At 46.7% G+C, this 13,130-nt stretch overlaps 2 protein-coding genes across 2 annotated transcripts in view; both read left to right on the top strand.

The window, feature by feature from the left end:
• Window positions 1-13,130, top strand: part of SYTL5 (synaptotagmin like 5) — a 228,208-nt gene that overhangs the window by 86,395 nt on the left and 128,683 nt on the right. The gene's annotated exons all lie outside the window — the stretch shown is intronic.
• HYPM (huntingtin interacting protein M) lies at window positions 2,445-2,938 on the top strand. Its single transcript, XM_025371965.1, has one exon. The coding sequence runs from the start codon at window positions 2,461-2,463 to the stop codon at window positions 2,812-2,814; it is 354 nt and encodes a 117-aa protein (XP_025227750.1). The 5' UTR covers window positions 2,445-2,460; the 3' UTR covers window positions 2,815-2,938.

Genomic DNA, 13,130 nt, shown 5'->3' with positions numbered 1-13,130 from the left:
GAGAACACCTAAATTATCATAAACAAACTATTGATAGAGATAAAATGTCGAAGGTGTTGCTGGTGAAGGCTTAGAAAGAAATTAGTAACATAGTATTGGAAAAGGGAGTTTGTGTTAGATAGCATCAGAAATCGTAGCTGACTTGTGCCCTACAATTATGTGGAAAGCAGGACTTGTAAGCAATGAACTTGAATATTTAGCTGAGCAGATTTTCATGCAAAGGATTAAATGAATGGCCTGCTTTTATTGCTGCTTATAGTAAAATGCTAGAGGAAAGACATAAATTGAGGGAAGAACTGTTAAGCAAAAAGAAAGCAGGATTCAATGATATGAGAAATTTTCAGCCTATCCAGATTGCAAAAAGACACCAAAATTAGGAAATTCATTGCCACGAAATCATCCTCCAGAGATAAAATCAAGGGCATGGCTAGACATCCTTTTGCTAGTGCCTTTAAGGGATCAACAGATCAAAGTATTCAATCACACAGATGGTGTTTTGAAGAGATATGGGGTGTGCTTCTCAGAATAAGCAAGGGATTGTCTATGAGGGATCTTGAAGAAACCTCTTGTCTAATCACATGAATCCCCATGACATACCTAAAAGACCTATAAGTTTTTGAGAATGTTATATCAGCAGAAACAATGCCAGCTTAGACTAAAAGGGACAAATTAAGGAAGAAATGAAAGAAGGCCATAGGACTCCCAAAATTTGACAGGAGAAAGTAGGCTGATAAAACTACTCAGCTGTAAACATATGCTACCATTCAAAATAAAGGAACAATGACTGAGGGCAGAACCTAGAGGCCAGAGGGCAGATTTATGACCCCAGGTGAAGTCATAGGATCAGAGCGATCAAAGGGAGGAGTCTCAAGTCATAGAATATTCCCAGGCCTTGAAACCTAATGGTTGGATTTTGAAATTGTTTGGATTTGAGACTCTTTTGTTCTTTCCACGTTTTCCCCTATGGAATGGCAAAGTTATTGGCTATAAATGAACCAAAGTCAAAGGGAAAACACAGAATTGCTAGAGAGGAAAATTAAATAATAGAAAAGAAACATCTCTTTGTGCTTTTGCTTCACCTAGGAGAGACAAGAAATACACATCTGGGCTTAAACTGAGCACAAGATGCACTTCTCTATCAACTGCTTACCTGGCACTGACAGGTAAACTTATTGAGCATCTTATTATTAATTGAAAAATGATTAAAATTTATTTTTCAACCATTGTGGAAAACAGTGTGGCGATTCCTCAAGGATCTAGAACTAGAAATACCATTTGACCCAGCCATCCCATTACTGGGGATATACCCAAAGGATTATAAATCATGCTGCTATAAAGACACATACACATGTATGTTTATTGTGGCACTATTCACAATAGCAAAGACTTGGAATCAACCCAAATGTCCATCAATGACAGACTGGATTAAGAAAATGTGGCACATATACACCATGGAATACTATGCAGCCATAAAAAAGGATGAGTTCATGTCCTTTGTAGGGACATGGATGCAGCTGGAAACCATCATTCTCAGCAAACTATCGCAAGAACAGAAAGCCAAACGCTGCATGTTCTCACTCATAGGTGGGAATTGAAGAATGAGATCACTTGGACACAGGAAGGGGAACATCACACACCGGGGCCTATTGTGGGGAGGGGGGAGGGGGCAGGGATAGCATTAGGAGATATACTTAATGTAAATGACGAGTTAATGGGTGCAGCACACCAACATGGCACATGTATACATATATAACAAACCTGCACATTGTGCACATGTACCCTAGAACTTAAAGTATAATAATAAAAAATAAAAATAAAAAAAAATAAATAAAATGCATTTTTCAAATAGGGTAAAATCATGACACTCATACAGATACGAAATGAACACATGCTAAAAGAAAAAGATGTTATGACTGCTTCTAAAGGGAAACCAAAGAGTCAATATGGGAATATTCATCAGTAATATTAAATGATTGTGCACATGGAGGCAAAACTGGTTTCATAAGGTGAAGACCAACTGAACCTCTACTAAAGAATATACTGTACATGTATCAGCAGCCTACAACTAACAAAAGGCTATAAAAGACTTCACAGATAATGTAAGGCTAGAATCAGATAACCTGCAGTGGTGTCCTAAAGATAGAGAAAAGTTTTCCATTGAAAAACACTTTTGTTTTTATAATGTCAAAATCAGGTAGAGAGTTATAGTTCCCTCAAAATCAGGGTTCAGTCATTAGGGTGACTAGATCAGTGTCACAGACATTTCTAAGCTGAGGTCTGATCAGGGACCAGTGGACACCAATGAAATCACAAAGCCTACGGATGTCACAAAGGCAGCTAGCTCCCTGACCAATCAGGGCCTGGAGCAGAGGGATACAATAGGCAGCACCAGTGTCCTCAGAGACCTACTTGAGCTGGAGAATCAAGCAGAGCTGATCAGAGCCAAACCCAGCAAATATCATGTCAGAGAAAAATAACCGTAAGAACTCCTCTACAAATAACAACCAGACTCAAGACCGGTCTAGAAATGAGCTGCGGGTCCCTATGAGCTTCGTGGACCGAGTTGTGCAAGATGAACAAGATGCCCAAAGCCAGAGTTCCTCCACAATAAATATCCTCCTTACCCTGCTCGATTGCCTTGCTGACTACATCGTGGAGCAGGTAGGCTTGGAGGTCATCAACAATGGCAGAATGCGCAACACTTCACAAGATGGGGAGAGAGAAGTGGACAACCACCATGAGCCCCACCGCACTGAGAGTGATGGAACCCGCTTTGTGTTTGATGAGATGCCCAAATCCGGAAAGAATGACTGAAGACTGGGTCCCAGAGCCTTGAGGGGATCCTCACAGGCTTAGCCAGGGCAAAAATGTGTCACAGCTGAGGAATATCTGCTGCTGTCATCAACAAGTGCTACTAAAGGATGTAAATCCATGAGTATGTTTCTGACTCCTTCCAGTTTCCGTCTCTTTGGGTTGTAGGTGTCTGTGAGACATCAAGGAGAAGCTATCCCCAGAGAGCTGAAGTAGGGGGGGCGGGAAGTGGTGGCCAGTGTGGAGTGTTTGAATCAGTGATTTAGAGGGGGCAGTTTCCAACGGTGACAGAGAGGGCACGGGCCCTGTGGGGAGGAACTGGCTGGGATAAAGACACCGAGACTTCCTCATTGCCTCTGAACAGGAAGGCCTTGTGAGACCGGGGAGTTGGCTGGGGGCCTCTGAGGCTTGCTGAATTCCCAGCCTGATGCTGGGGCCTGGGGTGGAGCTGCAGACTCTGGCTGAGGTGCAGGAGGCAGAGGGTGGTGGCCACAGGGGCGGGTGGAGAGGGGGCACACTGGCTGGCATGAAGTTCATGGGATAGGGACTTTACATGGAGATTGAGAGTGAAGGAGAAACCATGATGAAAAATGCAAAAAAGAAATGATGGCCTGCTGGATTTCATTTCTTATTTCTTTATGCCCTGACTTATTATGAAAGAGGATTTGAGACAGGGATTAGTAGCTAGTGCTGTGAATATATCTTTCTGTCCTCTCTTCAGGACACTGGTAAAATAAATCATAATAATACATAACACTTATGATCTGGCCTAAGATGGGCAATTCAAGAAGTTCTTAATGGTTGTTAATTATTAATGAATCAGCTTAATTATATATGTATTTCATTTAAAACACAATTAACAATTTCATTTTTAAATTAAATACCTATTCATTATAATTACTATATATTGCATAGAGCACCAAAGAATTATTAGTGACTCAATACATGTTTTAAGAGGTATAGAAATAATTCTGTCCCAAGTGACGGCCTCTAAAGCATGTGCAATCCTTTTCAAAACTTCCTGCTCTGTGCTAAGTTTAAAAGAGGTGTCACATCAAACGTTGTAGCAATCTGTCCCCTCGCCTGTGAATGCCCGCATTTGAGGTTTCCACCTGTTCCTTGGGTCCTTGGGTGCCACAGTCTGCTGCCTGCTGGCCTTTCACAGAGGATTGGTCAGAGGCTGCACAGGCAGCTCCCACAGTGGGAGCTGAGGGCCTGGGTTTCAGATCCCAGTTCACCACTTCCTGGACATGTGATATTAGACCTTCAATTACTACCTCTGAGCAGGTCTCCTCATGTGTAAGATGGGGATAATAAGAGTCTCTCCATCTGTGGGTTTTCCCAAAATCGAGTCTACTTGTGCCTATAAACGGCTCCTCCACACGGTGCATGCACAAGGTCGCCCTTAATAAACAGCTGCATCTCCTTTCTTCCCTAACAGCAGACCTGTAGGCAGGCTTCCCTAAGGTGCAGTGGGCCTGGTTCTCAGGTGACCGCTGGGGACTTAGGCCACTGGCTGTGAGAACCACATCCTGCTGAGCCCTGTGGAGAGACAGGAGGAATTTGGGAATATTTAATTTATGTAAGCAAAAGAGACTTTATAATCCAATACGTCAATACCATCCAGAGGCAGGAAAACTTTACATAATCACACAATCAGAGGTGGAGTTATTTCAGAATTACAAGCACATAGATATATAGGCACAGAGAAATAGAGCTTAGAGCTTCAGTTCCACAATTTCAACCATGAGTCAAGTGTAAATAGAAACAGTAAAGTTCTCTGATCCAAATATATATATATATATATATATACTGTTCTCCTCTAAGAGAGTATAAAATTCTTAATTGATTTGAGCCACAAATAGACAAATGGACAAATAAAAAGACCGTCAAACCAGATTTTCTGTTGTCTTTTACACAACAGACTGGATTTCTGTGAATCATTAACTCATTTACACAACTCTCCAGATGGTCAGATCCTAAAACTGAATTCCCAACCATTTGGTCAACAATGCAAATAAGTTACCTAATATCGATGAACAACAACAACAACAAAAAATACAAAATTAGTAGAGACAAATACTGAAATCAAAATTAAATGTTGAAACTAAAATTCGAAAAACACAATGAACAAAGACCTATTTGGGCTTTGCAGTCACCTAGATGGGGCAAGCAAAGACATTGCTGGGTTTAACCGAGCATGAGGTACACATCTCTGTCACCAAGTTTGCCTAGCTCTGACAGATGAATCCACTGGGTATAACATTGTGACCTTTAAAAACAGGTAAAAGGTATTTTCCAACAGAGTAAAATCGTAACACTGAAACACCTATGATATGGAAATGCGTTGAAACAATCGGTTAACTCATGAGGAAATTTTCAGATATTATAAGCCATTCAAAAGACAATTCAAAGAATAAACATAGGAATATTGATCATGAATGTATACAGGGAGGCAAAATCGGGGGCAAGGCCGTGAACACTACTGTAAGTGACTTACAGCTTCTAGGGGGAATGTAAATTAGCTCACAGACAATGCAAGGCTAAACTTAAAGAATCTGGAGTGGTGTCCTAAAGACGGGACAATACTTTCATTGAGACAACTTTTTGCTAAAATGTTAAAATATGAGCCTTTCCTTAAAAAGAAGTTCCAGCTACTAAGGCAACCGGGTTCCTCTCAAAAAGAAGTTCCAGTTACTAGGGCGACCAGGTTCCTCTCAAAAAGAAGTTCCAGTTACTAGGGCGACCAGGTTCCTCTCAGAAAGAAGTTCCAGTTACTAGGGCGACCAGGTTCCTTTCAAAAAGAAGCTCCAGTTACTAGGGCAACCAGGTCCCTCTCATAGGCTTTTCTAGGCTGAGGCCTGATCAGAGACCAATGGACACCAATGACATCAAAAAGTGGAGGTTGTCACAAAGGCAACCCCTGACCAATGAGGGGCTGCAGCATAGGGATACAGTGGGCAGCAATAAGCACTGGTACCTTGACAGGCTCAGGCCAGCAGGAAAATCAAGCTGTGCCAATTGGGGCAAAACACAGCAATCCTCATGGCTGGAAACAAACGCTCCGTAGGCCTAGGAGACAACGCCTTTCCTGTTCCAGAAGAGCAGAGCTGCAGTTTCCTGCCAGCAACTTGGAACGCTGCCTGCGAGAAGGTCAGTATGCCCGGCGCCTGAGCTCAACCACACCTGTTTTCCCGGCTGGTGTTCTCGAGTACCTGACAGCCAACATCCTGGAGAAGGCTGGGCAAGGAGGCCGAGAATAGCCACAGGGTGTGCATCACTCCAGAACACGTGAAGAGGGCACTGCAAAAGGATGAACAGCTCAGATGGCTCTTGGAGTTGGAAGATGACACCCACTCTCAGGAAGAAGAAATGCCCCAACCCGAGGAGGAGGAGGAGGAGGAGGAGGAAGAGGAGGAGAAGGAGCAGGAGGAGGAGGAGGAGGTGGCGGTGAGGGGGGGAAGGAGGAGGAGGAGGAGGAGGAGGAGAAGGAGGAGTAAGGATTCCTGAGTTTCGGAGCTGTGCAGGACTTCATCGGCAACCTCCTCCCAATGCCAAAATTCCCACAGATGAAAGACCCCAGGTTGCTTCCATCTGCCCAAGCTATTAAACTGTGTAAATGCATGACGGTGCTCCTGACTCCTCTCAGTTTCCACCGCTTTGGGTTGGAGGTGCCTGTGAGACATCTAGGAGAAACTATCCCCAGAGAACTGAAGTGGGGGAAGGGGTGGCCAGTGTGGAGTGTTTGAATCAGTGATTCAGAGGGGGCAGTTTCCAATGGTGGTGGTGAGGGCACGGGCCCTGTGGGGAGGAACTGGCTGGGATAAAGACACCGAGACTTCCTCATTGCCTCTGAACAGGAAGGCCTTGTGAGGCCGGGGAGTTGGCTGGGGGCCTCTGAGGCTTGCTGAATTCCCAGCCTGATGCTGGGGCCTGGGGTGGAGCTGCAGACTCTGACTGAGGTGCGGGAGGCTTTATTCAGGATAGCAAAGGTCTGAAGTCAGAGGGCGGTGGCCACAGGGGTGGGTGGAGGGGGGGCACACTGGCTGGCATGAATTCATGGGACAGGGGATTTACATGGAGATTGTGTTGGGGTTGTCCTTAGGGTCATTTGGGAAATGTGCTTGTCTGAATCCCAGAAGCCTTTCTTGCCACGTGATGTCCACTGAACCTCATATTCCCAGGCAACTCATTGTGAAGATGCCCACCCCACCACTGGGTGATTCCTTATGGAGAGCTATAGAGCATTCCCAGCCTTAGCTCAGATCGTCACTTTCTCCTCTGTGCATTTGAGAAGCAAGCAGGCGTCTCTCCAGCATCTGCAGGTAGCGAGTCTCCTTCAGCTGATCACATCATGGTGACAGCAGCATCCCCTCCCCTTGCCAAAGTGAAACATCTTTGGTTTCAGGGTATGTGTTCCTGCTAGTCCAGTGTCCTCCAGTCAGAAGTGAGTGCCTCTAGGATGGGTAATGGTAGCGAACTGAGTATTTTCCTCAGATCTTGACATATTGGCTACGTAGCTGTCTGGTGTTCAAAAGCTGTTGATGTTGCTTATGGCTGTGGCTTATTGTAGAGCTAGACATAATGTCCTGGATACTTCACTGGAATGCACATCTGAGGACTTCATTCAAGGCAGGAGAAGCCATAGTAGGTGGGTGGCCCGTGGCGGGTGAGTCCCTCTGTGCAGTCAGGTGGTCACCTTACAGTGTATGCAGTCGTCAACACTAACGGTCACTCTGACCTTGTAAGGACCCGGGCTTCTGGGCTCTTTCAGACTCTGTTTCATGTCTGAGGTGGAGTTTGGAGGTTGACCTTGGATGAGCCCCTGTTGCAAGCTCTCTGCAGAATCAAGGGGCATGGGACAGCCAGCAGGAGTGACCGCCATCCCTTTAAGAATTGTGCTCAGCTGTGCTCGTGGGTTTCAGAGGAATCGTGGGGGGCCACAGCCAGCATAGCTTCAGACTAATGCAGCACTCTGCCAGACCCCCCTTCCACACGTGCAAGGAATCCTACACTCAGGGGAGATGGGGAGGCAGAGAGAATCACTGCCATTGGGAAGGCGTGAGCCCACCCATGTTTAGGCCTTTTGTGCATTTCTAACAGGAGGGAGGGAAAGGTGAGGAAGGAGTCCCTCTGGCCTTTATCCTGTGGACAGGACGGCACTGGTGGCCAGTGCCCTATTGGGAGTGTGAAAATTAACGCCCAAGTAGGCAAGGACAGAGGCTGGGGTGACTGTGGCTGCCAACCAGGCCGGTGATCATAAGCCGTGTCAGGGCAGGCCGGTGCCAGACTCAGGTCAAGACTGCAGAAAACATCATGTGTGAAGAGAGACAAGCCCCAGAGTCAAGCCTGAGGGCAGGAGACTTAGAGGGTAAAGGCAACTTTTTGTTGGCTTTAACACAAGGCCTGGTTATCAGGCTGGTCTCCCACCTAGAGCATCTTTTGGGAAGCAAAGCATTTTGAAGGCCCAGGCCTCCTGTTCCCTTTATGCGATAGATCCTACATGATGTAGCCTATGGAAGATGGCCTGACTCCTTAGAGAGTACCTCTCTTACTCCCAAAATAGGAGTCTGGAAAGAGAGGTACTTCTGTGAACATCTAATACATCATTTTCCCAATGCTCAGATTACAAAGCGGCAGCTCACATACCTCCTCTGGACAGCAGATGGGATCATTAGGACTACAATGATGTTTTTAAGGAAAATTATTTTGTTGCCAACATTGAAAAATCTAGATCTTTCATCTGAAAATTTCAATTTCTAGGTTTCCTTAGAAAATCAAAATGTCTCAGTATATATGTGGCTACAGTTAGATAGAAATAATTAGCTCCTACCCCATTAAGACGAGATATCTCGTTTCCTACATTCCTCATGATGGCAGTGGTGACCCATCTGGGGTGGCCGCTGCCATCATGCCAGCTGCAGCAGGGAGTCATGATCGGGGCTGCACACTTTGTGGAGCTGGTGGGAGCTGGGGACAAGTGGGAGCCCTGTCCCTTTCAGATTGGCGTGGCAGTAGCTCCCTGGTTGCAGCCGCAGCTGCCCGCGCGGTGGTTGTGGACCCAGGCCTCCCACTACATGGAGCAGGCAAGAGTCTTGCCCTCCCAGACACAGCTGCAGCCACCCAAATCGCGGCTGCAGACCCAGGCATACCTACCCTCTTGGAAATGTCTGCTTCCACTGCTTAGCTTCTCCCTGCTGTCAGTGCCCACTCCAATCTCAAAGCAAAGTCAGGGCTGATCCCGGGTGCTGTCACAGCCAGGCCACGTGCGCACATGCTTGAGGCAGTGCTGACACACCAGTTCACTGCTGCCTTAGCCCCCTCCAGATCTTGGGCTCTGACAAGCATAGGAAGGAAGCCAATGAGGGGAGTCAAGGGCAGCTCGGTGCTGGCCTGCAGACATCCCCTGGCACCTACAGCCTGGGTGCCATGAACGGCGGCATGAGGCAGACAGGTTCCTAGGTGGAAGATCCACAGTGAGGCCCCATGTTCAGGCCAGGAAGGGCCTGAAGGCTGGGGGCTGGACTGCCAGTCCTACAGACCGGAGCGGGAATTTGTGGTGCTTTATCTGGGCCCACCCATGGCCACCCATGGGCCAGTCAGCATGCACTTCCTCCCCTCTGAGGCCCTTAAAAGTCAGAGGACTCAGCCAGAGCTGAACAAATGTTGGGACCACCAGCTGCAGAGAGGAGCTAGCTGCCCCAGGTCCTCCTCTCTGCTGAGAGCTGGGAAGATGACAGGAAGACCTGCCTACAGTGAGGAGCTTCCCCCTCCAGGGTCTCCTCTCTGCTAGAAGCTGAACACTCATCAGGACACCTTTGCTGCAGAAAGAAGCTGCCCCTCTGTGGGAGACTGAGCTCTTCTATTGCTCAGTAAAGCTCCCCTTTGTCTTGCTCACCCTCCACTTGTCTGTGTACCTCATTCTTCCTGGTCACAAGACAAGAACTCAGGACCCGTCAAATGGTGGGGCTAAAAGAGCTTTAACACGAACAGGGTTGAAACATGCCCCTTGCTTGCCATGTTGCAGGCAGAGAGAAGGAGAGAAGAGTTTTGCCCCTTCGGGGAGCCCAGACCTGGGAACTCCTTGAGCAAGGGCTGTCACTCCCTCTTTGGGGCCCTGTGGTTCACTGGCATCTCCAAACTTCCGGGTGCCACCATGTTTCCCGGTGCCAGCTGTGGAAGCTGCTTGTCGTGCTTCTGGTCCAGTGGCAGCCTCACAGAGAGCCGGCACCTGTTCTGGCATCTGGAGCTGCCTGCCTGCCCTGTTGCAGCAGCTGGCATGTCTGACTATGTGCGGTGGCTGAACCCCATGCTTGCTCACACACCCCTTGCCGTTCCATACCTTACTTCCCCTTGGCAGATGTGGGACCCAGGCTGGTAACATGAGCCAAGCACAGCCTGCCAGGCTGAGTGGGCAAAACGAGCCCAGCAGGACTGAGCAAAACTCAGACAAAGGTGCCACCTGCCACAGAGATTTCTGGCCAGAAAAACGACACCCTAAAGATCCCACAACACAGGCCGGGCGCAGTGGCTCACGCCTGTAATCCCAGCACTTTGGGAGGCCGAGGCGGGCGGATCACGAGGTCAGGAGATCGAGACCATCCTGGCTAACACGGTGAAACCCCGTCTCTACTAAAAAATACAAAAAACTAGCCGGGCGAGGTGGCGGGCGCCTGTAGTCCCAGCTACTCGGGAGGCTGAGGCAGGAGAATGGCGGGAACCCGGGAGGCGGAGCTTGCAGTGAGCTGAGATCCGGCCACAGCACTCCAGCCTGGGCGACAGAGCAAGACTCCATCTCAAAAAAAAAAAAAAAAAAAATAGATCCCACAACACTTACTCTTCCCTATTGTATCCAATTACTGACTCATCCCATTCCTTAAAGTACCTGCCTGGCTCCTACAGATGAGTTCATTATTCTCACTGTAATTTAAATCTCCAACTCTAATGTTCAGAAGGGTTCCTTCTCGAATTAGTATAGTGCAGTGCAGCACTCCTCAGACTATGTATGGTGTAAAGCCACCATTTTCTGTTTTTCATGTTCTGTTTAATTTAGAGATGATATGTGGTCCTATTGTGCATGACTAGTGTATGGCTCACCATTGAATCATCACTGGAGTTTAACAACACTCAGACTGGTATACACTCTGTCCAATAAGATGACCTCACTCACTTAAATGTGTGGCAAAGACAAATTTCTATAAAGGATCCTGAATGGTGGTATTCAATTCCTGTACCTGTTGCAATCAATCAGTAATAAAAAAGTTTGTAGCCATACACTGTTCCTGAAATCACAGTGTGTATAACACTGGAATAGTGAATTTATTGTATTGTATGATTTAAATGTAATGAAAGGCAATAAATAGAATCTGCATTTGGCATTTTCTTAACGTGTGTCTTCCAAAGGACTTTATGAGAGTAAAAGATTGGTTCCTCTTAATGTTCTAGAATAACTATGGGGAAATATCTCTAACTTATTAAAGCAAACTCTAGTAAAGGAAACCAGTTAGCATCAGGGAGGCAGGTTATACACTGTGGTGGGGAGTTACTTGCATTCTGAAATGTAGGATGAAAATAATTCACCAGCTCAACTGTGAAGGGGAGTCTTCATGCCAAGAAAGAGGAAAATAGTGAAAGGAGGGGCAGAAGAGCTGGCTTCTGGTCCCCTCAGTAGAATTTACTTGGGGGACCATCAGCTTCTGTGGCTGTAAAATGAGGTTGAAAAAATTATTTCAAAGGTCTTCCCGAGGTATATAGTTACCAGACTATGCTCTTTTCCTAAGAAAGAATCTACTGAAAATGGGTAAAAAGGGACCAAACTTTTTTCTAAGGTCTCCATTTTACAGCTGAGACCACTGTGGCCCAAAGATGATAATCAGCTCTTTCAAGGTCGAAGCAGGGATGAGAGCTGTTCATCCCACCTGTTGTTGAAGCTCTTTCCTCTCCTTTATCCTTAGAAATAGTCCTCAAGATAGAAGGTGTTTAATATTCTCTTCTGGGAAAAAGAAGCTCATGTGTTCAATGTCAAGATATTGGGGGGTCTCTTGGATTTCTAGGAAAGCACTCACAAGAACTTTTGAGCTCTCACTCTTGATAGTGAGTCTTGACAATACTCTCACTTAACAACTCACTCTCGAGAACTTTCACTTGTGTTTTATTTGGGGAAGCCCAGACAGGTTGGGAGAAAATGGCTGATTTTATAATACGGGTCCTTAGACTTTGCAAACCTACGTCTTGTTCCACTGGACATTGTGTAACCATGGTGTGAACACAAATACTTCTCAGTTAAGGTGTTCTGGAAATTCTGACTGTGTCCACTAACATTGTCTTAAATGTGGTTATGGGGTGATATGATGAGCCCATGCCCAAAAAGTCAATTTTTTAAAAAATGTTATGGGTACCTAGTAGGTGTATATATTTATGGGTTACATAGAAATGGGAAAAGTTCCCTTGTCCCCCTCACAGGCCTGTAATGGGAGTGTGGCTCACTCCTTTAGTGCCCTGCTGCTCAAACCCCTAGGGGAGCATGCAGATGTAGGTTGTGGGGCTCTGACCCCACGGCAGTGTCTAAAGGTGACTGTTTACAGATGAAGCCTCAGTGGGCATGTGTTACAGTAAGCTCTTTCAGTTTAGCCGTCTGTAGGTAGCTTCTGTTAGTCAGCTCAATTAGGCCCACTGACTTATCGCAAGGACAGAGGTCTTTCTGTATCCTGGGGTTTCTTGCCCTGGTGTACTGGAAGGATTGGATTACACATGGGTTTGGAGAATGAGTGCAAGGTGCAAGGTTTTATTGAGGGGAAGTAGCTCTCAGCAGATAGGGAAGCCAGAAGGGAGATGGAGTGGGAAGTTGGGTTTCCCCTGGAGCCAGACCCGCTCAGTGGCCGGGTTCTCCTCCTACCACCCCAGCCAAACTCCACATTGTTCTGCTGGTCAATGGCCTGCCAACCCGCCAGCATCTGCCAGTGCCTGTCGGTGTGCTCTGCCAGCGTGCTCCTCTTGACGTCCAGCTGCTTGTGTCTCTACCTGCAAAGGTCTTGGGGTTTTTATAAGCACAGGATGGGGGTGTGGTGGGCCAGTGTGGTCTTGGGAAATGCAACATTTGGGTAGGAAAAAATGCCTGTCCTCACCTAGGTTCTTGGTCACAGGCCCGGGGGTGGAGCCCTAGCCAGAGACCACACCCTCCCTTACCCAGCACTTCCCTGCCCTCCTCCCGTATCAACATGAGATATTTTGATATAGGTCTTCAATACGTAATCATCACATCAGGGTAAATGGGGTATCCATGACTTCAAGAATTTATCCCTTGTGTTACAAACAATCCA

The sequence above is a fragment of the Theropithecus gelada genome, chromosome X, assembly GCF_003255815.1.
Source record: "Theropithecus gelada isolate Dixy chromosome X, Tgel_1.0, whole genome shotgun sequence".
Taxonomy (NCBI): Eukaryota; Metazoa; Chordata; class Mammalia; order Primates; family Cercopithecidae; genus Theropithecus; species Theropithecus gelada.
This window is presented reverse-complemented; position numbering and strand designations above follow the sequence as displayed.

What these genes read in the sequence shown, in the direction of transcription:
- HYPM (XM_025371965.1), top strand. Translation starts at nt 2,461, where the DNA reads ATGTCAGAGAAAAATAACCGTAAGAACTCCTCTACAAATAACAACCAG.